General features: G+C 41.0%; 1 protein-coding gene across 1 annotated transcript in view; it reads left to right on the top strand.

The window, feature by feature from the left end:
• The first annotated feature begins 6,487 nt into the window (after positions 1–6,487).
• Positions 6,488–27,377, top strand: part of YTHDF2 (YTH N(6)-methyladenosine RNA binding protein 2) — a 24,952-nt gene continuing 4,062 nt past the window's right edge. The window contains exons 1-5 of the mRNA XM_012645971.1: positions 6,488–6,871; positions 7,356–7,380; positions 7,951–8,030; positions 11,656–12,504; positions 12,601–13,335. Of these exons, the coding sequence (XP_012501425.1) occupies positions 6,845–6,871; positions 7,356–7,380; positions 7,951–8,030; positions 11,656–12,504; positions 12,601–13,335 (1,716 nt within the window). The 5' untranslated portion in view covers positions 6,488–6,844. The remainder of the gene's footprint in view (positions 6,872–7,355; positions 7,381–7,950; positions 8,031–11,655; positions 12,505–12,600; positions 13,336–27,377) is intronic.

Raw genomic sequence — 27,377 nt, 5'->3', positions numbered from 1 at the left:
TTGAAGAGTAACTATGTACCAAGCATTGTTCTAAGCATTTTACATGTTAATCCATTTGATCCTCACAACAATCCTGTGTGATAGATAGCATTATTTACCCCATTTTACAGTGAGAAAACTAACATCATTATAGTCTACTTTAAATAATAGATATATTTGAAACACTGTATACCAAATTTGTTAAACAGTCCTAAATGTACTAGAGAAGCTTAATACCTAAAAGGAACTCTTCAATGAATCATTTTACAATGATAGTATTTTATTTGAGAACACGTTTAGTTGTGCTTTTTGTTTGTTTCAAGACACAGTCTCACTCTGTTGCTCCAGCTAGAGTTCAGTGACCCGACCATAGCTTACTGAAGCCTCGAGCTCCGGGGATCAAGTGATCCTTCTATCTCAGCCTCCCCCAATAGCTGGGATTACAGGCTCACATGATGATGCCCAGCTAAATTTTTCTATTTTTAGTAGAGATGGGGGGAGTCTTACTCTTGCTCAAGCTGGTCTCAAACTCCTGAGCTCAAGCAATCCTCCCACCTCAGCCTCCCAGAGTGCTAGGATTACAGGTGTGAACCACCATGCCTGGCCAACCTCTCTATTCTTGTTTTATTCAAGTTTAAGTTCTCTGTAGCTGCCACCCAAGGATGAAAGCAGAAGGATTTATCTGTAAAACATTGTTCCAAATAGTTTAGACACAGTCATTGGCTTAGCTATTTTTTCTTGGCACAAATTTAAAATCGAACCAGTCTTTCCAGGGTCTCCGTGGCTTTGTTACCCCTTGGCACTATCTCTAGAAATCTTGTTTGTATTCCATTTTTCTCTCCAACCTATTGTCTTAGATTGGGATGGTAAGCTGTTTCCTAGCACAATGCTATTCAGACTTACAGATCTCATTTATCAATAAAACAAACAAAAAGTCTTGAGAACAACATGGGGTTCCCAACATTATATTTTGCTAAGGATTTTTTTTTTAATCACCTCTCATTGCCATCATTTGAAAAGAAGGGACATGTTTACATCAAAAAGTTAGGAAAGAAATAGTCTCAGAATAAAGTCCTCTACATTGAATAAGTTTAGCTTCATGAAAAACTCATTACATTGTCATTACCTTTCTCACTTCTTAGACTAGTGAAAATTTCTGTTCTCATCTCTAGACTCCCAGGTGAATCTTGAAAGCTCCTTTAGTACTGGCACTTTCTTGGTTCCTGTTCTTTTCTGCCCTTGATGTCTCTAACAGCATCCCTTAGACATGCACAGCTGTGAATTCCTAGTGTCCTAAGGCCTCCTGGTCCAGCTGTAGGTCTTTTCTTCCTTTAGCCTGGTTCTCACTTTGCTCTTTTCATACCTCCATTCAGATTCATAAAACACCTGCCCATTAAAAAGCCAACCATCAACTTACCTTGTGATTTCCATTTCCACAGTGCTTTTCTTTTAACATTCAATTAAGCTAGTTAAGACTGCACATTTGACTTTTTTTTTTTTTAGAGCTGAGGTCTTTTGCTCTGTCGCCCAGGCTGCAGTGCAGTGGCACTATCACTCACTGCAGCCTCTAACTCCTAGGCTCAAGGGATCCTCCTGCCCAGCCTTCCTAGTAGCTGGGACTACAGGCACAAGCCACCAAGTCCCAGGTGCATTTAACTTCTTAACACAAATGATGGTCCCACCAGGTTTTCATCTATAAAATGAGGATTGACATTACTAGGGAGAATTTTGAAAATGAATGAGATAACAGATCAATGCAAACATTTACTTAGCATTGAATGATAAAGATTAATAATAAAAAAAAGTTCTTTGTGCTATAAACAGTTGTAGATTTATTGGAGAGGCAATGTGTAAGCTAGAGGTTTTCTTCAGCTGGGGCCCATAGGGTAGATGGGCTTGGGGGAGGCGATGGTCAGTGAGATCCTCTGCAAAAATGTGGGTGTATGTGTATTTTTCTGGAGAGTAGATTCATTACTCTCATTAGATTCTCAACTGAGTCCAAGATTTCTAAAAGAAAAAGAAATATTGATGGAAATGGATAGTTTTAATACATTAAAAGAAGTTACCATAAGGAAATATGATCAATATTATGTGTAAACAAAGAACAGCACCTTCTTTCTGCTGAGAGGAAAATGAAGGCTTCATTGATTAGGATCTTGGAGGACAGATAGCAATTGGGTGGGGAAGAGGGCAAAGGCATTTCAGGCAAAAAGAACTGCATGTGTAAAATCATGGGCTCCAGAAAGTGTATTTGGGAAAAAGTGCAGTGTGGCTGCTGCATGGAGTGTTCGGGTTGACGTGGCAGTTGAGGCTTCAGAAATACACAGGGCTAGAGAGTGACAAGCTTTGTACACCATGTAGACCACAGAGAACCAGCAGAAATCTTTAAACATAGGTTTTTACAGTTAGTTGTGTGAGGTATATAAACATTTCCACAGGCGGTCTCTTTTATTCCTGCCACATTAAGGGGTAACTTGGGCGATGAAGTCTGCTGTTCTGTTAAAGGCCTTGGAAAACAGGAAAATTTGAGAACCAGAACTCTAGGACCCAGTCCAGCCCATGGAAAAGTTCTGAAGAGTGCATAAAATCTGCCCTTTTCTCCTTCCTGTTTCTTTCTCTCTCTTACTACCACCTCCGCCCCTCAAATATCTAGAAGGATCCCTTTGGTTTCCACCAGAGGTCTAAAATGGTGGAAGCAGAAGGGACTCAGAGGTTTTTTTTTGGTCCGTCTTCCTTATTTTACAGTCTTGGAAATAGGCAAGTGAGGAAATGATTGCCTCTCCTGGTTTCCCTCCTCTCTCTCTGGTCTGGTGCTCTTCTCCTCTTCTGAAGAAATCTCATGGATCCCTTTGGCTTTAACTAACATCTGTATAACAAAGGCACCAAGATTGTACTCCCAGCCCTGTTTTTCTCTCTGAGCCCTAAACCCTTTAACTGTCCACAGAGCATTTCCATTTGATGTTTATGTTTGCCTGAAATCTAGCAAGTCCAAAGATAAATGTGTGCCCTTTTCCCACCCCACACCAGAAAAAGGCACCTCCTCCAGCTAGATGCTCACATCAAACCAGGTATCATCCTCAATACTGCCTTCCCCTTTAGTGTCTCCCCTCCCAGTCCAGTCAACCAGGAAGACCTCTCATTTTACCTTCTAAAACTTCTCAGTTTTTTTTTTTTTTTTTTTTGAGACAGAATCTCACTTTGTTGCCGGGGCTAGAGTGAGTGCCCTGGCGTCAGCCTAGCTCAAGCAATCCTACTGCCTCAAGCCTCCCAAGTAGCTGGGACTACAGGCATGTGCCGCCATGCCCAGCTAATTTTTTTTTTCTATATATTTTTAGCTGTCCAGTTAATTTCTTTCTATTTTTGGTAGAGACGGGGGGAGGGGGTCTCGCTCTTGCTCAGGCTGGTCTCCTGAGCTCAAACAATCCGCCCGCCTCAGCCTCCCAGAGTGCTAGGATTACAGGCGTGAGCCACCGCGCCCGGCCAGCTAAAACTTCTCAGTTTTATCTACTTCTCACTGTCTTCATTGCCACTGTATTAGAGCCTGCCACCATTATTTTTTGCCTGGATTTACTGCAACACTCTTCTAATTCCTAATCTACTCTCTTTCCCTAAATCTATTTTCCACACTGTAACCAGGGGGAATTTCTTAAAACCCTAAAACAGAGCCTGCTATGCTTCTATTAACCCTTTATCGACTGATCATTGCTTATAGTGAAAGACTGAAGTCTTTATTTTTCTCCATTCTGCCCAATTTTCCAGCCTCATCCGGTGCCACCCTCTCTCTCATTATGCTCCAGTCATGCTGGCCTTCTTTTAGTTTGTCACTAGTGCCAAATTCCCTCCTTGTTTAGGGCCTTTGAAACATACTGTTCTCTTGCTTCCCTCCTTCCTTGCCTGGCTAATTTCTCCTCATCCTTCATGTTTTAGCTGAAGCTTATTTCCTCAGGGGAAAGTTCCCCAGCTCCTCTGAGGAGACTGCATCTGTCTGTACTTCCTCATTGCACTTTCCATAATTGTAACTGAGTAACTATTTGCTTAGTTTCAGTTTTCCTGAGTAGTCTAAAGCTTAAGGAAGAAGTGAACTGTCTTAAGACTTTCTCCTGGGTACGTTTTCTGGCCCTTAATAAATATTTGTTGCAAGAGGGATTGAATGCTTCATCCACCCAGTGGCAGAGCTGAAACTAGAATCTAAACCCATTTCCAGTACGGTATTCTTTCCTCCAGACTATAAAATAATACCGCACATTCCAACTTCCCCTCCCTCTTTCCAATGATTAAATATATCAGTCTTGTGGCTTCAGTTTCTCAGGGGCCTATTAAAGCCAATCTGGTAAACTAATCCGCGTTTAGAGATTACCCTTCTCCCAGGGATATTTACATTTTAACTGGGAACTCCTGGAGAACAGAAGGTAATCCCAAAGGAACTAATCAAAATTTCTGGCACCATGAAGATATTACTGGAAGGAAAGAATTTTTACTTACATCCCCTAATGAGATTATAAGAAACGAACCTACAATGTACCAGACACGCTTTAATGTCTGTTTTTTTTTAAAACTTTATCTTCTCAATAAACCTGTTAGGTCGGTAGTATTATCCACTTTATTAAATGAGGGAATCTGAGAAAGGTTTAGTAATTTCCCTAATGTTGCACATCTGGTGGGAAAACCAGTATTTAGACCCTTTCTCTCCCAGCGTATGACTCCTGGTCTAATCCTCTTTTTACAATACCTTCCTGCCTCCAAAGGTAAGGATAGGCAACTGGTTACAGTTTATACATAAATCTGGGCCATGGGGCTAACTGGTTGATTATCTTTTAAAAAAGTATTACTAGGTATCTTTTATTCCCTTGGTGGGAGTCCCGCCCTCCCAGGGCCCACCCTGGCTCCATCTTGTGGGCGACTGGGTTGCGCTATAAAAAATAATTAATCAAAAAATTATCTTCATGGAATCTACACTCTGAGACTTGACATTTTACTGTCTCCACTAAAAGTCCATCACATTTGGTGCCTGACCTTATTCATTCCTACCATAAATGTGATTATGGGCAGGGGGAAAAAAAGCTTTGAGCACTTTGAACAAAATATGATGTAAAATCCAAGATGTCATGTTATCATTTATTTTGCTACTGAGTCGACCAAAGCCTCCTGTATCCAGCAAGTGGATGGTATGAGGTTAACAATTAATAGTGCATTATTTATCTGTTTACTGCAACTTATTTGCAATAACAAAAGCTATTTGATGGGCTTTCCTAGTATCAAATATCCCTGGATGAGTTGAGTTTTCTGATTAAAAATGCTTATGCCCATCCTTTGGGTCTCCATTGCATTCTGGTACCTGAATAGAGAATTTCTTTTGTGGTGGTGGCGGATTATGTTCCTGTTAATGTCAGATACACCTGGCTATATAATAGCTTTGTAAACTTGGTCACGTTACTTAAACCTCTGTTTTTCCAGTAGTGAAATGAAGAGACTGATATCTATTTTGAAGTTGTTGAAAGACTTGAATGTGTTTGAAAACACCCAACAACAAAGCTTGGCCCACAGCAGGTATTAGAATAATGTTAATTTCTTTGCTTCCCCAGATCAAGGACATTCCCTCTTGGCCATGGGTCGTGGCTCATGCCTGTAATCCTAGCACTCTGGGAGGCCAAGCGAGACCAGCCTGAGCAAGAGTGAGACCCCCGTCTCTACGAAAACTAGAAAGAAATTAGCCAGACAACTAAAAATATAGAAAAAAATTAGCCGGGTGTGGTGGCCCGTGCTTGCAGTCCCAGCTGCTTGGGAGGCTGAGGCAGGAAGATCCCTTGAGCCCAGGAGTTTGAGGTTGCTGTGAGCTAGGCTGACACCACTACACTATAGCCCTGGCAACAGAGTGAGACTGTCTCAAAAAAGAAAGAAAGAAAGAAAGTAAATGTAACATTTTGTGTAGATGTGTGAGGTGTATTTTTCTTGGAAATGAAGTCCGCAATTTAACAGATTATTTTGGGGGGCCAGTGACTTCCCTGAGGAAAGGTAGATTCTCCTCCCTGCAATGTTAATGAGTGACCCTCTTTTTTGGGGGACCGGATTTTTTGTGTGGAGATTTTGCTCTCTGGGGTACTCTTTTTGCAATCTGCTAACAGAGGAGGATGGCCAGGGCCCTCACCGGGTGGGTGGGGGTGTCACTCTCCAGGGCAGGACCCCCCACAAAGTTTCCTTGGGGGCTCTGTGACCCCTCTTCGGGCTCTCTCCCAGATGGGGGTGGGATGCCACTTGCAGCTGGGAGGCAGGTTCATTTTAGGGTCTCCCGGTCTCCGACACCCCTCCATCATTGAGAAACCAGCTTTTGACGGTTTTCTCAAGCTAAAGCTACCCTCTCCAGGTGCTAGTCAAAACCTCTCGGCGAGACACTGGCCGCCCCCACCCCCATAGGCCCCAATCCTGAGGCGGTGGGGGCGAGGAGGCCGCGCGCGCCGCTTCCGCTCCTCCAGACCACCAGAGGGCGCCGCGGCCCCGCCTCTTCCTTCCCGGGGTGCTTCGCGCCGGGCCCCTTCCGCGTGGGTGAGTGAATGTGAGAGTCAGCGCCCGCGTCGCGCGCGCCGCCCGCCTCCGCTGCTCGGCGCTCTTATTTCGGCTGTGAGGGGCGGGCGCGCGCGTAAAAGCATAGAGACGGGCGTTGAGCTCTCGGGCTAGAGCGTCGCTGAGTCGGAGCCGGAGCCCGAGCCGCGCGCTGTGTCTCCGCTGCGTCCGCCGAGGCTCCCGAGTGTCAGGGACAAAAGCCGCCGCCGCCGCGCTGCCTACTTCCGCAGCCGGGGCTCATCTGCCGCCACCGCCGCCGCGCTGAGGAGAGTTCGCTGCCGTCTCCGCCCGTGAGGATCCGAGAGCCATGTCGGCCAGCAGCCTCTTGGAGCAGGTACAGGCCCGGCCCGCATGCCTCGGCCATTGTGTGAGGCGAGAGGGAGTCCGACTAGGCCCGGGCCCGCCGCCCCCGGTCGGGCCGAGCCGAGGCGGCGCATCTCGTGGGCCGCGTTTCGGGCCTCTGAGGCCAGCCGCGCCCAGCGCCTCGCCCTCAGCCCGCTCTTCCCGGGCCTCGGAGCCCACCGGCCGCTCCGCGTTCCCACAGCGGGCCTCGTTTTCCTTCCTTATTTCCTTCCCCTTGTCGAAGCCCCGGTTTCCCCGCGTTGCTGCTGGCGTCCCCCGCTTTTTCTCCCCGGGCCCCGCCGGCCCAGCGCTTTCGCTTGCCTCCCATTTTCCACCTCCCCCTCACCACCATTCCTGACGCCTCCCCCTCAGGCCTGCTCCTTTATTCCTTTTTCGGGCCCTGCTTTAATTTGTCTTTGCTTTTCTATTTCCCCCTCGGACAACTTGCTGCTCGGCGACGTTTCCTCCGCCCGCAGAGACCAAAAGGTCAAGGAAACAAAGGTAAGCCCCGCTCCGCCGCTGGCCCGGGCCGGGAGGGGGACGCCGAGTAGTGGGGGCGGGGTCTCGGGGCAGCGCCCCGGGGAGAGGACCTTTCGGAAGCCGCTTAGTTCGCAGGTGCCTCCCGCTGAAGTGTTGATCCTTTCGGTGCGTTCTTGCAGCTGCCGAACAGCTTTTTAGCTAACAAGGAGTAATTCATTAAGGGTGGGAGTGGATTCGGTTTTGAAATGCCCCAGGTCCTTAGTTTCCTGTAGGTCTTAGAAGGCCTTTGTTTTTCATCCTCGTGGAGCACTGTCTGGAAGTACTCACATGTGGTGGGGGAGGGGAAGCGGGAGGGAGCAGATATCTAGAGGAGCCAATAAAATGACCTTTTTAGATCAACTTGCTCTGGGTGGAGGGAGATATTTTCGCTGACGGACATTGCTTCAGCATTCACTCTCATCTTTATCCTTTTGAAGTTCAAGTTTACATGCCTTTCTAACTAGTAAGGTTTTTCTCTGATTAGGATGTTTGATTAATTTGGGAGGGAGACTGTAGGATTGGGACGCTCCTAATTTGTATTTTTTTTTTTAGTACAAAATGGATCTGTACATCAAAAGGATGGATTAAACGATGATGATTTTGAACCTTACTTGAGTCCACAGGCAAGGCCCGTGAGTAGTTAACCATTTACATATCTGATCAAAGGGTGTAGTATACTACTCTTTCTCTGCCCTATCAATAAATCTCACTTTCTGGGGGTTCACTTTCTTAATACCTATTAGTGTGTTATAAAACAGTTATTACAAATTTTATAGGCTTTTAAGGTTCCCGTCTCTGTATTGTCAGTAAACATACTGTACTGAGACTGTGATACTGATAACGCTTTATGTGTACTAACAGTAACACCTGTTTGAATAATCGTCCCCCCACTTGTCAAGAATATAGCAGTGTAAAACTTAAGACTGCTTGCCAGTGTTAAATATTCTGAATTTTCACTCTAGAGAACTTTTTCTTTTAGGAAAATTGGATTAATATGTGATGGGAAAAAAATTCTAATATGAAGTCACCTGAACTTCATTCAGTGCTAATGGGTTCTTAGATTGTCAGTATTTTGGAGTTAGGTATTTGCATTTTTGAATTGAGCTGTACCTACATCTGTAGAAACCAACTTTGCATGTCTTCACACTGAAGGAAGCCATAGGATTTATAAAATGGAGTTAAAGTACTGTTTAGGGCCGGGTGTGGTGGTTCATGCCTGTAATCCTAGCACTCTGGGAGGCCGAGGCGGGTAGATTGTTTGAGCTCAAAAGTTTGAGACCAGCCTGAGCAAGAGCGAGACCCCGTCTCTACTAAAAATAGAAAGAAATTAGCTTGACAACTAAAAACATATAGAAAAAAGTAGCTGGGCATGGTGGTGCATGCCTGTAGTCCTAGCTACTTGGGAGGCTGAGGCAGGAGGATCGCTTGAGCCCAGGAGTTTGAGGTTGCTGCGAGTTAGGCTGACACCACGGCACTCTAGTCCGGGCAACAGAATGAGACTCTGTCTCAAAAAAAAAAAAAAATACATAAAGTACTGTTTAGGACAAAGTAAGATCAAGAGTGGTTGAGGTTTTTATAATATAATCTGTCTTCTAATGCGAAGATAAAGTTGCATGCAGATTGAAATATTAATATGACCTATGAATTTAAAAACTTGCCTTACCATCTTGGGTCCCACAGACAAGTTTTGGTTAATATAACTCCCCAGACTAATAGACCAAAAATAAAATAGACCATATCTCTTCCAAAATATCCTAAAAGACCAAAAAGATTGTGGAATAGTTATAAGTTCTGAACATATGCTGTATGAAATATGATTGGTAGTCTTGAATAATTTGACATATTAACTACATGCTCATATTTGGACCTGATTCTTACATAAAAATTTTAGATTTTCTGTGTAAAATTTTCTACACTGCAAGTGTAGAAACTATCTAAACAAGTGATTAGAAAAAAGTTTTCACAGAAGACAACCAGTTAATTAGGAAAAGTAGGGAAGGAAATAGAGGAATGAACTATTAATAGGTTCCTGCTATTGAAGTCGTTTGCTTACATAATCATAACAGGGAGAGGGGGAGCATTTAGAAACATAATTCTTGGTAGTTCTTGTAAAACATTGTGTAATTCAGATTTTTGAGCTCAGGGGCACACACGTGGGAGCCTGCCAGTTCAGGTGTAGGCATTCAGCTGTATCTTGGCATAGCCAGTGATATTAAGGGCATTTGGTTTTTGTTAGGTGAGCCAAAGCTTAAATGTCTTTGTTTAAAAAAATTTTTTTAGGATGATATAAATCTTAAATGAGTATATGAAGAAGAGTAACCTGAGAATCTTTGTTCTTTTTAGTTTATCATCTGGAGTAATTCAGCTACTTTATAACCAATTTTTCTTCGCCCTATATTGAAATAATACTCTGTTTAATCCATTGATCATATAGACTGAATTTCTTATACGTAATGGATTCGAGTCTTTTAAAATTTAAACACTGCCTTTGAGAACTTTCAAACTCGAGAGTCTGTGTGTGGAAAGACTTTTGTTTTTAAGGAAAAATTTAAATTGGCAGAGAAAAGCACCACGATTTTATCAAACCCATATTAGTTAGAAAACTTAATATTGAAGAGATGTGTTTTAGTGGCTAAGGAGTACCATTGGCCTTGCTAATGCAAACTTAGGGCTTAAGGTAGTTGTGATCATCCAAGTCTCTTTAAGAACATAGCTAATGAGCGGACAGCGTAGAGCCCATGTTCCAGCATCTCAAGAACACATATTCTGGACTACAGCTTAAACTAAAAAAAAACAAAACAAAAAAACCATAGCTAATGGATCCTATATTACCAGAACTATTTTGAAGTTAGAGTAAACTACTCTGAGTTGAGCTGTATCTACATCTGTGGAGAACAATTTTGTGTATCTGAGGCTTTTCACTTAAGGGATTATTCTGTGAACTGTAGCATTTATTAAAAAAAAAATGTTCAGTACAAACCGAAGATCAAGAGTTATTGAGGCTTTTACAGTGTAATCTGTATCCTAATGTGAAGACTAGTTGAATATACATTCGTATTTCTGATTATTTCTGTGATTTTTTTTTTTAAAAGCATAGACTCTACACTGTCTTTAGAATTATACTTTTCTGGTTCTAATGGAAAAGTTAGATATGTATTTCAGCTTACAGCTATTTATAGGTGAAGCAAAGGAGGCAGCAATATCTTTTTTTTTTTTTCATTTTAAATACTCTAGGCCAGACACAGTGACTTACGCTTGTAATCCCAGCACTTTTTTTTTTTTTTGGAAACAGGGTCGAGTTCTCTTGTCTGGGCTAGAGTACAGTGGTGTCGTCATAGCTCACTGCAACCTCAAAGTGAACTCCAGCAATTTTCCCACCCTAACCTCCTGAGTAGTTGGGACTACCGGCATGTGCCACCATGCCCGGCTAATTAATCCCAACACTTTGGGAGGCTGAGACTAGCCTGGGCAACATAGCGAGATCCCATCTCTACAAAAAATTAGCTGGGTGTGGTGGTGTGCACCTGTAGTCCCAGCTGTTGGGAAGGCTGAGGCAGGAGGATCACTTGACCCAGGAATTTGAGGTGCAGGGAGCTGCGATGATGGTGCTGCATGCTAGCCTCAACGACAGAGCAAGACCCCCTTTGTCTCTTAAAAAAAAAAAAATCCTCTGGAAGCCACTGTGCATTTTTCCAGGTTATAATTAAACAGTGGCATCTCTTGATGTTCCCAGATAGTTTGCTAAGAGGCTAACACTGTAAACTGTAGGTAGTGAACCTTGCATTTTAGTTTATGATTAAGGAATGGCTACACAGACATTTGGGCTAGAACTTGAAATTTCTAGTTTTTTGTTTTTGTTTGACCTGTTATCTGGTTTAGGTAGGAAGCTTTCAAACACTCTTCCCTTCTGCCAAAATTCCTATTCCTTAAGTCCAGAGATAATTGGTTTTAATAAAGGCATTGTCTCTCAATACTCGAGACTTGAACTGTTGGTGAAATGCTGAGAGTTTTCCCTTTTCTGAATTGTAGTGCTGAAGCTAAGGCCCATATTCACTGTATATACCTGCTTTAAATGTTTAAACATTTCAATTCTTACATTAAAATTTCTTACAATATGAAAATGCCAGTGAGTTTAGGAAGAGATCATTTGCGCTACACTTTTTTGTGGTAATGGCTGAAGTATTTGAATTGTGTGACTAAGTGGGGGAGGAAATATCCTGATGTAATTTTTTTAATTTGCCTTTTTTTCTTCCACAGAATAATGCATATACTGCCATGTCAGACTCCTACTTACCCAGTTACTACAGTCCCTCCATTGGCTTCTCCTATTCTTTGGGTGAAGCTGCTTGGTCTACTGGGGGTGACACAGCCATGCCCTATCTAACTTCTTATGGACAACTGAGCAACGGAGAGCCCCACTTCCTGCCAGATGCAATGTTTGGGCAACCAGGAGCCCTAGGTAGCACTCCATTTCTTGGTCAGCATGGTTTTAATTTCTTTCCCAGTGGGATTGACTTCTCAGCATGGGGAAATAACAGTTCTCAGGGACAGTCTACTCAGAGCTCTGGATATAGTAGCAATTATGCTTATGCACCTAGCTCCTTAGGTGGAGCCATGATTGATGGACAGTCAGCTTTTGCCAATGAGACCCTCAATAAGGCTCCTGGCATGAATACTATAGACCAAGGGATGGCAGCACTGAAGTTGGGTAGCACAGAAGTTGCAAGCAATGTTCCAAAAGTTGTAGGCTCTGCTGTTGGTAGTGGGTCCATTACTAGTAACATTGTGGCTTCCAATAGTTTGCCTCCAGCTACCATTGCTCCTCCAAAACCAGCATCTTGGGCTGATATTGCTAGCAAGCCTGCAAAACAGCAACCTAAGCTGAAGACCAAGAATGGCATTGCAGGGTCAAGTCTTCCACCACCCCCAATAAAGCATAACATGGATATTGGAACTTGGGATAACAAGGGCCCTGTGGCAAAAGCCCCCTCACAGGCTTTGGTTCAGAATATAGGTCAGCCAACCCAGGGATCTTCTCAGCCTGTAGGTCAGCAGGCTAACAATAGCCCACCAGTGGCTCAGGCATCAGTAGGGCAACAGACACAGCCATTGCCTCCACCTCCACCGCCCCTACCCAGTCGCTAAGGAGGCACTGTGGGGAAGGAGAGCCTCACGCAGTGGATCTCCGAGAATGCCCAAACCCCATTGCCTCCACCTCCACCACAGCCTGCCCAGCTCTCAGTCCAGCAACAGGCAGCTCAGCCAACTCGCTGGGTAGCACCTCGGAACCGTGGCAGTGGGTTCGGTCATAATGGGGTGGATGGTAATGGAGTAGGACAGTCTCAGGCTGGTTCTGGATCTACTCCTTCAGAACCCCACCCTGTGTTGGAGAAGCTACGATCCATTAATAACTATAACCCCAAGGATTTTGACTGGAATCTGAAACATGGCCGGGTTTTCATCATTAAGAGCTACTCTGAGGACGATATCCACCGTTCCATTAAGTATAATATCTGGTGCAGCACAGAGCATGGGAACAAGAGACTGGATGCTGCTTATCGTTCCATGAACGGGAAAGGCCCCGTTTACTTACTTTTCAGTGTCAACGGCAGTGGACACTTCTGTGGCGTTGCAGAAATGAAATCTGCTGTGGACTACAACACATGTGCAGGTGTGTGGTCCCAGGACAAATGGAAGGGTCGTTTTGATGTCAGGTGGATTTTTGTGAAGGACGTTCCTAATAGCCAACTGCGACACATTCGTCTAGAGAACAACGAGAATAAACCAGTGACCAACTCTAGGGACACTCAGGAAGTGCCTCTGGAAAAGGCTAAGCAGGTGTTGAAAATCATAGCCAGCTACAAGCACACCACTTCCATTTTTGATGACTTCTCACACTATGAGAAACGCCAAGAGGAAGAAGAAAGCGTTAAAAAGGTAACCCACTTACCATTCTTAAGGCTTTTAGGGAAGGAGGAACTAGAGAACAGGAGAGGTATTATGTAGTGAACCATTAATAAAATCTCTGTAAATTAACACAGTATTACTTAACAGTTCAGTCTTAATTTGAACCCTAGTGTGAAGGAATGTGAGAACATTAGTGGAGGACAGAAACAATACAGAAATTGAAGTTACACAGTTACAAGATGCAGAAAGAGGTGAAGAATGAAAGAAATGCAAGGGGAATAATTGAAGTGATAAACCATGAAAATTAAAGTAGGAAAAGATTGAGGCTATAATATAGCAGAGAAGAACGTAGAAGTTCTCTGTTACAATTAACTATTGGCCTGGCTGGAATTTTGTGCTTATTTTCAAGAGTTGATGTGTCACTAACGCCTGGAATCACTTTTCTGTCTTCCCTATGACAATTGGCAGGGAAAGAGGGTGTTTTTCAAAACTTTCCTTGTTCTATTCTTTGTGGTGTTCAGCTTAATCACTTTTTCTCATTAGGAAAGTTAAGGCTTAGCATATTATATAAAACTTGGAAAACAAATAATCAGAAAAAGCTGATCTCTTTTAATATTTTATTTTCTTGGAAGAGTTGCTTTATCCTGATTTCCACTGTAACAAGAGAGAATGTTTGGCAGAATGGAGAATGGATTCAAAAGAGTTGATGTTAAGCTAAAGCAGGATTAGTTGCCATTTTACCTTCTAGTGTGCACAGACAAATAAGAAAAATGTTGATATACTTGTCAGTGAAACGAAAAGCATTGGGGATGGAGAGCCAGGTTATTGAAATGTTGGCTGAGAAGAAAAACTCTGCTTCTTGATAGTCCTTTAAACTCCCCTCTCCCCAAAGGTTAACAATTTAACTTAAAATGTGCCATATTTTGTAGAAAAAGATACTTTACTGATGCTTTTTGCTGGATATCTGAAGGGCTCTGAAGATGTCTTCTCATGCTCCTGTTTCTAGAGGAATGAGTAAGGAGGCCATGACCTTCTAGGTATCATGTAGTGGCATGACAGATTTATGAACATGTGCGAGAGACATCTAGGTGCTTGGTTTAACCACTTGAAATGTGTACCATCTAATACTATAAATCAGCTTTCGTTCATCTTGCAGAATTCTTCCTTAATCTTGTGATTAAAAGCAGGAAGGAAAAGATGTATTTTTTAGGCAGAGCATAGATGGTAAGATAAACTTCTATGTGTTAGGGCCAGTGGGAAAACAAAAATGAAGTAGCAAATTTGGCTTTTGTTAATTTGTTAACTTTTAATCAAATACCTATTTGGATTAAGGTCACCAGAGTGGTTCAGTGAATGATAATTGAACTTTGTAAGAAGGTGTTAAGATTCACGTGTTGGAATTGACCAGCCAGCTTTCTAAGGTTTAGGGTCTTTGTTAAGCTTACTAATGGGTCTTTTTTAAGACTGTTCTGTAAAGACTCTTGATGAATGAGTATTCTAATTGTTCTCAGGCTGGTGAACAAAGCACCAAATAAAAAATAAAAGCTTGGATTATACTTAATGTCAGATTATTTTTTAGTTTATTTTTGTAAGAAGAGCTGCTGGGGTTTCAGGAAGGTCCTAAGCCCAGGTGTCATTTCAGTTAGTATTGCCTTACTCCTCGGTTGGTTACTATTGTCCTTAACATCCTTACATAACTGACTTGTGAACTATCTTAGAATCTTTATTAGGCTTCCAAGAACAAGCATATTTTATGAGAATGGGGCTCATAGCTCATTGAGACTCCCTTAGGTGAGATTTTTGTGTGTGTATCTTTGTAGTATTTGAGATTTCAGAAATTTTCATGACATATAGGGGTGGTAACTCAGTAAGGAGGGAAGCACTTAAACTTGATCCTGAAGATGATGTCACAGCTGTTCTGAAGTTCCATGATTGGGCATATATCTTGGCAGAACACACTGAAGCAGAGCCACAGCCATTTTTGCCTAGTACTGTTATTGACTTTCTCTGTCACATGATCTAATATGGTATCTCAGAACCTTGGATCTGTCAGGCTTGAAACTTACAGCAAATTTTAGTGACACCTTTGAGTGGTTTACTTTATTGTATATTATAGATACTGTTTTATAACCTGCTTTCTGCATTTATTTAGACTCTTTCCCCAGTTGTTCAGTATTAACTCTGTGACATCACTTTTGATGGCTTCGTAGCATTCTGTGATAGACTTATTATAATTTACCAATTCCTAATTATTGACTACTTTTATAATATTTATAACTTTTTCCAATTTAACACTCCACTGAACATCCTTTTATATAAATAAAAGTTTATATTTATCCTTCAGCATTTAGATGAGTCAAAGGTATATGCCTTTTGAAGGTCTTGGCTGTGTTATATATTGCCGTATGGGCCTTTTTCATTTTTCCTGAAAACTTTTTATTGAGGGAATTACTGTGCAGCTGTTATCCTAAAGAAGGCAGCAGTGAGTTAAGAACCTTTCTCTTGATTCAACTTTGGAATAGTCTAACAGAAAGGGAGAGTTCCTGCATTAGCAATGCTTTTTTAGAAACCTCATAAAAATAATTGGTTTAATTTTTGTCTTATGTTTCTAGCCCTTTAATTACAAGTAAAGATAAGGGAAGTAGTCTAGTAAAGGAGACTAAGAACTAATTCTTAGTCTCCTAGCATAATGTTAGATTGAGTTGGGCACTTAGGTAAGTGATTTTTCTGAATAACTGGAAAGCTAATGGAGGTTGAGAAAGTCAAAATATAGAGAAAATGTGGTTATGGTGGAAACAGCTTGAAGTTTATAGTTTTTAAATTGTCATTGCTGTTAAGTGGGACTAGCAGGTTTTTTATTTTTTTAAAGACAAAAAAATCCTCACCCTGGCTGAGGATTCCTTAAATATCTCTGGAATTATTCCTATTTTCAAATAGGAGATCTAAAATTAGTGACTTGAGAGTGTCTTTGGATGTACTTAAATTTTATTAAGCTGTTTAAGAATTGATACGAAGCTATTTATCTTTGAACATTTTTACTGAGTGTTAGACACTGCAGAGAAATCAGTGTATTGTCGGGGAGCCTTTTATTCATTAGTGGCAGATAACAGTACAAAGTAGAAAGTGTTTTCTCAAGGTATGCACAAGGTCCCAATTTGGAAGCTTGAAGGAGATTGCCTAACCCATCCTGGGCTGCAGGTGGACTGATCATAGAAGAATCCTGGAAGAAGTAAACTCTGAGCTGAGCCTTGAAAGATGTGTAGAACATAGCCAGAGGTGTTTTGGGAAAAGTGAACATGGTTCAGAACAGCCCCAATCTGTGACACTGTATAGATGAAAACTTGGAACAGGAAGTGTCATACGTAGCTCAAGTAAATTGTATTTGTGGAATGGGTGTCCCCAAAGGGAATTTTGGAGATTAGGAAAAGAGGGAGTTGAATTAAATGTCTATGCAAGTAGCGCGATTAAAAAAAAAGGAATCTACTGCTGGGGGCAGTGGTGCACATGAGGGGTCCCAGGTACTCAGGAAGCTGAGGCAGAAGGATGCTGGAGTTCAGGAGTTCTGGGCTATAGTGTGCTATGTACTAAGTTCATCATCAGTGTGGTGACCACCTGACACAGGACCACCAGGTTGCCAAAGGGGAGGGGGTGACTAGCCCAGTTCAGAAACGGGAGCAGGTCAAAACTCTGTGCTGATCAGTAGTGGGATCATGCCTCTGAATAGCTACTGCACTCTAGTCTGGGGAACATAGTGAGACTGGTATAAATTTGGTTTAAAAAAACCAAAACACTGAGGTTTACAAGGAGAAGGAGTAAGTTGTAATTTGAGTCAGGATGGAGGAGCTCTTTGATGTAACCTTTACACGGAAAGCAAGGGAAGCTTGTAGAAGTAGAGATGAACCACTATATGGATATAATTGATATCTTCACTGAACACAGCTCACTTCTTCCTACAATGTGTTTCATAGATGTTATCATATTTCTCATTATAGTGTATGTCTTAGCAAAGGGCAGGGTGTTTAGCATAGAATAGATGACTTAAAGGGAAATATGGTAGCTGTTTTCAAATGCTTGTAAGACTAGGATTATTCTCCAAGCCAAAAGACAATGCTGGAACCAATGGATAGAGGTTGTAGGGAGGAATAGTCTTGTAAATAAAAGGGAAAACTTTCTAAAAATGGCTAAATGAAGTTCTTAGTCACAGAAGGGTTTCAAGTAGAGACTAAAAGCTTGTATTATATATATTGTAGACTACGTAAGGTAGTCCCGACCAGAGAAACCAAGGATAAGAGAGGGTTAGCTGGCTCAAGGTAACATCTAAGGTTCATGACAGAAATTGATGCTGCTAAACAGGTCTTTTTAGAAAGGTTATTGTTTCTATTCCATAATTTTTTACCTAAATATTAATTGCATGTAATAAATAAGAGAGGACTTAAGGCCAGAAAGACGTGGATGACAGAAAGGACTTATGGATTCCCAGTGAATCTTGGTACAGATTAGGTATATAGTTAGTTTTTTTAATAAACTTCCTTTGTAAATATTACTGACAAAATTATTTCCTGAATTGTGCTAAAAACTTATTAAAAGAATTTAGAAGTGATTATTTAGGAGAAATGCTTCCTTAAAAAAATTTTTTTTTTTTATTTGTGTGGGATAGTTGAACTTGTCTTTTTGACATCCAGGATACACACTGGATTTTTTGGGCTTTTTTGTTCTTTAAAGTCATGGGGTCTTGCTCTGTAGCCCAGGCTGGTGTACAGTGGTACGATCATAGCTCCCTGCCGCCTTGAACTCCTGGTCCAAAGCCATCCTCCTGCCTCAGCCTACCGAGTAGCCGGGACTACAGACGTGAGCTGAGCCACTTTGCCCAGCTTGGACTTTTTTTTTTTAATCCAAGTCTTCCTATATCATTAGCACAAGTCAGATTTCTCTTTGTAAGGAAGTTTGTTTTCCTTACAATAATTTTTCACCTGCTAACCCTTTAATTTGGGCATTTAGTCACTTAGAAATATTTGAGGTAATCACCTTCGCTCCATTTTCAGCTTTTTTTTTTTTTTTTAACAGAGTCTCGCTCTGTTGCCTGGGCTAGAGTGTCGTGGTGTCAGTCTAGCTCACAGCAGCCTCAAACTCCTGGGCTCAAGCAATCCTCCTGCCTTAGCCTCCCAAGTAGCTGGGACTGCAGGCATGTGCCACCATGCCTGGCTAGTTTTTTTGGTTTTTTTTTTTTCCTATTTTAGTTGCTCAGCTAATTTCTTTCTGTTTTTTAGTAGAGACGAGGTCTCGCTCTTGCTGAGGCTGGTCTCGAACTCCTGACCTCAAGCGATCCTCCTGCCTTGGCCTCCCAGAGTGCTAGGATTATAGGCATGAGCCACCACACCTGGCCCATTTTTAGCTTTTAAAAATGTAAGTTTTTGTGGTATCAAAGTTGGGAAGAAAGCATCGCTTTAGCCAAATACATTCTCATTAAATCCTTAGGAAGTACATAACTGTGAGATATTGTTGGTTTCCATTTAGCATTTCCCCTCCCCACCACTGTTTTAAGTTGTCTCTTCACAGCTGATGGGTAGGCATCCTGTGGTGTTGGGTGGTTTGTTTGTTTTTTTTAATTTTTTGCCCTAAAAGCCCATCACTGAGTGACAGCGTTTTTTAAAAAATCTGAATGGTAAACCTGAACTTTCTTTGTAAAATCCTAGGATCACCTATGTCTACTTCTGTCTTGCAAATACATATTTGTCTTTCTGCCAAAAGGGTCGAAGAAATTGTTTGTATTACTTGTCACCTTCCTTGTTCTGTGGATAGGTAAAATGCCTCTTTCTGCAGCCTCCTTACAGGAGGATTAGAAGACAATAGATGATATTGAATTTGGATCTCTTTGAACCATGCCCTTTGTATCCGTCTTTCAACAAATGCTTGTGTTAATTGCTGGGATGGAACATTGTTTTTAAACAAGGCACCATCTTTGCCTTAGGAGCAGACAGTGTTGTTATGAGGACAAAAAAAATGGATAAAACATGGGATAGAGATGTAATGGAGGAATGAAGAAATTCTTGGCTTTCTGGAGAAGAGTGAAATTTGGGGAAGTTAAGGAAGGCCTCATGGAGGGAGATAACTTTTAAACCATGTCATACAGAATAATAGAGCACTCAAATGATAACAGTGCTTGGCACATAGTGCACACAAAAGCTTAGGTATCTAATATCATCCTCATATTTCATATGAAGAAGGAAGTTTAGAGGTTATTTGTCTAAGCTCTTAATAGCTAATAAGTGGTGGAGTTGATATTTCAACATGCCTCTCCAGTGATGTGCTGGAGCTGGCTAGTTGGGAGCCAACTGTTTAGTTTTCAAGAATTTGAGCAAGCTGTTAAACAGTCATTAAACAAATTAAATAAAAAGTTACAATTAAATATATTGCATTAAAAGGTGTTTTTAAATACCTTTTTATGTACATTAAATTACATGATAAACTAGTTTGTAATATTACAATTACATAAACGGAGAATTAAATACCATTGTATTAAACAGCAATAAATATTCAAATGTATTCATTACTCTTGAGGTTATTTACATCTGTTGTATCAGTACATAATGTGCTGTTATTTTGAGCCCCACATTCAGTGATAATCATATTTGTAATCTGAAATCAACTGTTATTTACATTGTAGAAATTGGCAAACACTGTGCACAGATCAGGTTTTATTTATTTATTTTTGAGACAGAGTTAGAGTGCTGGAATGCTGTGGCATTAGCCTAGCTCACAGCAACCTAAAACTCCTGGACTCAAGCAATCCTCCTCCCTTAGCCTCCTGAGTGAGCACACTGCCTAATTTTTTCTGTTTCTGGTAGAGAATGGGGAATCTTGTCACTCAAACTGGCCTTGAACTCCTGAGCTCAAGTAATCCTCCCACCTTGGCCTCCTGGAGTGCTAGGATTACAGGTGTGAGCCACTGCACCCAGCCGGGATTTAATTGTTTTGTTTTTTTGTTTTGTTTTTTTTTTGAGACAGTCTCACTCTTTTGCCTGGGCTAGAGTCAGTACTGTGGCGTCAGCCTAGCTCACAGCAACCTCAAACTCCTGGGCTCAAGCGATCCTACTGCCTCAGCCTCCCGAGTAGCTGGGACTACAGGCATGTGCCACCATGCCCGGCTAATTTTTCTATATATTTTTAGTTGTCCAATTAATTTCTTTCTATTTTTAGTAGAGACGGGGTCTCGCTCTTGCTCAGGCTGGTTTCGAACTCCTGAGCTCAAACAATCCGCCCGCCTCGGCCTCCCAGAGTGCTAGGATTACAGGCGTGAGCCACCGCGCCCGCCAGCCGGGATTTAATTTTTATTGATTGCCTAGACTTCACGGTGATGGAGACAGTACTAATGCAGATTAAATTTAAATGTGTCATGTCTGTAGCTTGTAGTTTTTTTTGAATAATGCAAAATCTTAGGACATAATTCTTCTAGTATTTGAATAATCCTTATCTAACTTAGCAAAGAACTTGCTCAAAACACTGAACCAGTGAAGTTCTGATATGTCTTTATTTGTTGATACTATACCTGGAGAACCACCGAGTCTCTATAACCCAAAGCCAGTGGGCCAATTTATGATACATGGAGTTTGCCAGTTAGAAAAGTGGGGAGGAAGGCCATTTTAGGAAGAGGAGACAGTGTTTTCAAAAACATGGTCTTGGCTGGATGTGGTGCCTGTAATCCCAGCACTTTGAGAGGCTGAGGCAGGAGGTCAAGGTTAAAGTAAGCTATGATTGGGCCATTGCACTCCAGCCTGGGTGACAGTGAGATTCTGTCTTTAAACAACAACAAAAAAAACCTACCACGGTCTTGTGAGTGTTTATGGTATGTTTTCAGAGTGATGGGAAGTTTAATGTGGTATGGAATGGCTAGTGATAAAGCTGGAGAGATTAGTTGGATCCATTATATGAAGAGTTTCAGAATTTTATCCTATACTTTTGATTGGGTTATAGGGGAGGCTAGTTTATTAGGGAGCAACAGTTGGAGGATGGGAAGGATGAAATACATTTGAGCACTGACTTTGTTAGACATGCTACACACTTTCAGTGTTTAATCCCCACACCAACCCTGGGAGAGAGTAACCTATATTTATAGATAGGGAAAGGGAAACTCAGGTTAGCAACTTACTGAAACATCTCTTAATTGAAGAGAGGTAGGTAGGTGGGTAAGTGGCTCAGACTAAGTGGTAATGCTTTTACAATAGTCTGGGAGAAAAAGATAATGAGGGCCTGTACCAAGACAATGGGAAGCTGAAGAATGTGGTAGACAGTTGCTGACTAGGTTTTAAAAAATTAGATAATATGGTAGGAGCAGCAGTTCAGGGTTAGGATTTGGAGATGTATTGGCTTTTGGAAATAGGGTTTGGGGTGCCTGTGGGACAGCAAGGTGATAGTAGGTAGTTAAGAGTAGGGATCTGGTGCTCAGAAGAGAGATCTGTTGACAGAAACTTGGGAAATTTTCAACTCTTAATATAGGTAAAGGCATGGTAGAGTTTATTCAATGATTATTCAAGAGTATTGGTAATAAAAATGGGTAACAATTACTGAATGCTCTGTACAGTGTCTGTCATACAGCTGTCTTGAATTCATACTTTTATGTAAGTTTTCATTTAATTCTCATGTCCTTGTGAAGTAGATGCAACCAACTATTTCAATTTTACTGATGAAGATACTCTAACACAGAAAAGAGTAAGTAACTTTGCAAAGTCACACCGGGATAGGAACTGTTACTTCTAATTCTGTAGTGTGGTTCCAGAGCCAACAGGGAGTGAGAAAAGGACTAAGGAAAGAATCTCCAGAAAGAATAAAACTTTGTCTGCACTTTAGAAAAAGAACAAGGAGCCGAGCATGGTGGCTCATGCCTGTAATCCTCGAACTTTGGGAGGCCAGGAATTCAAGATCAGCAAGACCCCATCTCTTAAAAAAAAGAAAGAAAGAAAAATCAGCCAGGTGTGGTGGTGCTAAGACGGGATCACTTGAGCCCACGTCTTTGAGGTTGCAGCAGTGAGCCATGATTGTGCCACTGAACTCCAGCCCGGGCAGCAGAGGGAGACCCTATCTCTTAAAAAAAAAAAAAAGAACAAGGAAAGGGGTTATCCAGGTTGAGTATCCCTAATTTAAAACTCTAAAATGCTCCAAAATCCCAAACTTTGAGCACCGACATGACACTGAAGTGGTCATTTGGAGCATTTGAGATTTCAGATTTTCATATTAGGGATGCTCAACTGATATGTATCTGCAAATATTCCAAAGTCTGAAAAAATCTAAAATCCAAAACACTTCTAGTCTCCCCAGCCTTTCAGATAAGGGATATGCAACCTGTATCTTGAATATAACTTCAAGCAGTAGGGTATAATCAATTTATTCAGAGGCTGCAGAGCAGTAACAGATGACTGCCCATGCCAGTGATGTCTATTGAATAAAAGATTGCTTTGCTGTTAGGGGTTTGAAGGTTTCACTTTCCACACTTCATTCAAAAGATTCTGCATGTGTTTATCTTTCCAACCGCTCACCTTCAGAGTCTTAGTATTTTTAAATCTGTCTGTTCCGAGCCTTAGAATAAAGTAAGATTACTTTTTTTTGATAGATTATAAAATTTGAAATACAGTGAGTATGAAAAATAGAAGTATTCTGATTTTGATTTGGCTAAAGATTGATCCAGAGAGGACTGCCATCTTTCCAAACTTAAACATTGTGGGGCAAGGGCTAGTTGGCCACACTAGAATCATTTAGTATCTACTCTGAATAGTTTAAACCAAGAACCACTCAGGTATGAGACATCATGCTTACCTGTCAAGTATAAAGATTACTCCCATAATAGTTTTAAAACTTTTTAGCATTGGAATTCTTTTTTCCCCTAAGCAAAAACCTTACTCAGAACTTCATAAATGATAATTTTACATGCTCAGCTTCCTTCCTCCATCCCTGAAGCATCTCCCCTAGCATCATTTGAAACTCAATAGATGACATGAAATTTTTTTTTTTTTTTGGAGACAGGGTCTTGCTCTGTCGTCCACGCTAGAGTGCAGTGGCATCATCATAGCCCACTGCAACCTCAAACTCTCCTGGGCTCTAGCAATCCTTTCTCAGCCTCCTGAGGGTCTGGGACTACAGCCATGCACCACCACACCCGGCTAATTTTTCTATATTTTTGTAGCGATGACATTTGTATTGTGCTCAGGATGAACTCCTGGCCTCCAGTGATCCTCCCACCTTGGTCTCCCAAAGTGCTAGGATTATAGGTGTGAGCCTCTGGCACCAGGCTTAAATGACATGAATTTTTAAAAATTGAGGGGTGCATGGAAGTTGAGGTAGGGGAATCAGTTTTGAGAATGGAGAAGTATGAGGATTGTATAGGTTCAGCATCTCTTCTAGGGTGGATGTGGAGGTGTGAGGAAGACATATTTCCCAGCAGAGAGATAGGGAAGACTGTAGGCTTTGCACTATTTTAAGGGACAGTATGAGAAAGGATTGTTTTCTGTAGTTCTTCAGGAGTTTATGTAGAGGAAGAGAAAAGGCTGTGTTCCCTGAAATAGAACAAAGGTGATATCTTCCTGCTTTTCTACATTCACCATTTAAATTTTGTAAGTCTGTAATTGAGCAGGGAGAAAGGCTCTGCGAGTAGCAGCTCAGATCATACTTTCTTTCTCGAGCACGGAAGCAGGTAATAGTTTAAATTTGCATGCTGCTGCCATCTCCTGGACCAAATTCCAGTTCCAACAACTAGTGCAATAAATAGTGTCCTAATGGTTTTCATCCCTTGCTGAATAAACAGCCTCTATTGAACCGATTTAAATCACTCCAGTTAGCCATAGGGAGAAGTTATGAAGAAATTATGACATTAATATAAAATGAAATAGTATAGGACAGCATAGATTAAAGTGCTAATTTTATAGTAGGGGACAAAGTACAGAAGAAAAGAATAGCAAGACCAATTAGGGCCAGAGTCATCCGAAAATTTTTATGGAAGACTTAATGTGAATTGGGTCTGGAAGGATGGGTAGGAAAAGATAGTGGAAAGATGAAGGAAAAGTGACTAATCCCTGAATGTGAGCTATTGGATATGGAGGGAGAAAAAGGCAAGCAGTTCCCCTTTCCAACTTACCTGAACTTGCTGTTGTAATTTCCGGTGGTTCGTATGAGATGTTCAGTAGTCTGCCTGCCACATATGTCAAAATTCAAATTTTGGCCATATCAGTTGTGTAATACATGAAGCCATTTAGAAAAGATAGACTTATATAAACTCTTAATTTCATGTGAACTCTTTTTTGGTAAGGTGTGGATAGCATATAGAACTTTTCAAGTGTTTGCATGTAAAAGAGAAAACTTGGTACTGTGCAAACTTTATATTTGCATTTGTTTTTCATTGTAAAAATATAACCAAATTATACAAAGCTTAGAAAATGAAAGAAAAATCACCCATAATTCTACTATGACAAAACCACTCATTTTGGCATTTTTCCTTCTCGTCTTTACCTACACAATTAGTTTATACAGTTACAGTCATATTGTGTATAGTATTTATTTTATCCTACGTTCTTTTCCTTAGCGCTTCAGGTATTTGCCCATATTTAGGCATTTGCCAGACGTGTATAAGGTATTTTTCATATATCTTCAGTCTCTTGTAATAATCCTGTAAAATGATGAAGATTATCTTCATTTTACAGTTACGGAATTGAGATTCAAAAAGGAATAACTTTCTCAAGATCACTAGCTAGGAAGTAGAATTGGAATTTGTTTTGGCCCAAAGGTGTTTTTGTTCTCAGGCCATGCTGCATGTTCACATTTGTCATTTAAAATTGCTAACAGCGATGTGTGTTCTTAGTATCTGCCAATGCCTGTATTCACTTACCTCTGTGGGCATATGAGGAGAACATAATTAAATGAAACTTAAATCTTTATTTAAGCACTCAGTTTTAATCTTCCCATCACAAGTATTGAAATGGAGCAAATTGGATCTCTATATAACCTTCATGACCATTTGCTGAAGGTTGTAAAAGTTGCTGCTAATTACAAACAGCAGGAATAAGAAGAGTGCAAACAGTTCTGGATAATGCACACTGACAGGTTATAAAATTGGGTGGGAAGGTTTTAGTCTACCCTACTCATACATAAACTACAAAGTTAATCTCACTTCAGTGGCAGAGCTAGAATTAGTGCAGACAGGTTTTTGGCAGATTCAAAGTCATTTATGGCAAGCGTTCCTTTGCTTGGGGTCAGGGGCCTGCAAAGTGTTGAGGAGGGGAGCAGAGTGGACTTGGGCGAGAGATTCAGTGTATAAATTCCAGAAAAACAGTACTGATTTAAGGTAACTTTTGAGTCACTTGGAAAGTTTAGAAAACATTGATACTTAGGCTTTATTTCCAGAATTAATAAACTGGAAATTTTATTTAGTAAGCACCTTAGTTATTTCTTACAGGGATAGAAATGATTGAGGAAAAGTTTCTCTGTACAAATTATCATCTGAGAGTTCTTTCATTGAGATTATTGTCCTCCCTCACCTACTGAATGAGCAGTAGATGAGGTCTTGGAATCTGCATTTTATCAGCTCTACAGGTGATTCTCTTGCATTCTAAAGTTTGAGAACTCCTGGACTGTGTATGTCACTAGTGTCCTATTTCCCTGTATGCCCCCTTCCCCCCACTTTCCCATTTCAAAGTCCTTGTGCTTATTTTTCCTGCATGTTTGGTTTCTAAAGTTTGTACTGTAGTGTCTTTCCCATCCCCTACCCATAGAAAATATATTCTCTTAACCTACTAGTCTTGTCTTCATCATTAGAAACAATATTATAATTCACATGTGTCTGATAAGCCTGGCTGTACTTTTGTTCAATGCTGTAGCCTGCCTTAAGGCTGAAAAGGTTTTGGAGTAGTGTCCCATTTTTCATCAGCTATAGTATTATGACTCTCTAGTAAATTCATTGTACTTTTTCGCCAGTAAAACATGGCAGTGTCTTTGGCTTAATATCCTACATGTGTAACTTCATGTTACAATTTTGTTAGTGTTCCTTTTATTGTGTCTTCCTTCTTGTAAGCATATTACTTTTTTAGGGAGTTGTTAGATAATTTTAAGCTAGAAGATTTGGTTGCCACTAGCTAGCTGTCCTGAAGTTGCCCACATGGTGATGTTAAAGGTGTTTTTAAAAGGTGAACAGTTTTTTGGGTGTGGGAAGGGATTCTGTTCTGTTAAGGACGTTACATCTGATGTCTCATTTTTTTTCCTCGTGAGATAGGTGTATATATATTAGGATAATATTAAAAGTAAGAGTATGAATTGTGAATCTTGTGATCTTGTTACCATATCATATGTATGCTAGTGGAAAGGCCTGGGCTCTGGAGGAAGACTTGGTTTCATATTTGCCACTGTCACTGTTGAGCATGTAAATTCTCTGAGCCTAAATATCTTTTTTTTTTTTTTTTTTTTTTTTGAGACAGAATCTCACTCTGTTGCCCAGGCTAGAGTGTCGTGGCATCAGCCTAGCTCACAGCAACCTCAAACTCTTGGGCTCAAGCAATCCTTCTGCCTCAGCCTCCCAGGCGCATACCACCACACCTGGCTAATTTTTCTATGTTTTGAAGAGACATAGTCTCATTCTTGTTTAAACTGGTCTCGAGCTCCTGGCCTCAAGTAATCCTCCTGCCTTGACCTCCCCAAGTGCTAGGTAATCCTAGCACTAGGCGTGAGTCACCACACCTGGCTGAGCCTATGTATCTTTGAAAAGTAGGGAAAATACATTAGGTTGTTGGGATTAAATGTGTATACAGTCATGTGTTGCTTAGCACTGGAGGGGTATGTTCTGAGACATGCGTCAGGTTATTTCATTGTGCAAACATAGATAGAGTGTACTTACACAAATCTAGAAAGGGGTATGGCTCACTACATACCTAGGCTATGTGGTATAGCTTATTGCTCATAGGCTATAAACCACTCAGTAGTATACTGAATACTGTAGGCAATTGTAACACAATGGTAAATATTTGTGTCTAAACTTAGAGAAGGTACAGTAAAAATGTGGTATAAAAGATAAAAAATGGTATACCTGTATAGGGCACTTA

This window comes from Propithecus coquereli, unplaced genomic scaffold (assembly GCF_000956105.1).
Source record: "Propithecus coquereli isolate 6110/MARCELLA unplaced genomic scaffold, Pcoq_1.0 Scaffold239, whole genome shotgun sequence".
In the NCBI taxonomy this organism is placed as follows: domain Eukaryota; kingdom Metazoa; phylum Chordata; class Mammalia; order Primates; family Indriidae; genus Propithecus; species Propithecus coquereli.
The sequence above is the reverse complement of the archived record's forward strand: the minus strand, read 5'-3'. Positions and strand labels throughout refer to the sequence as shown.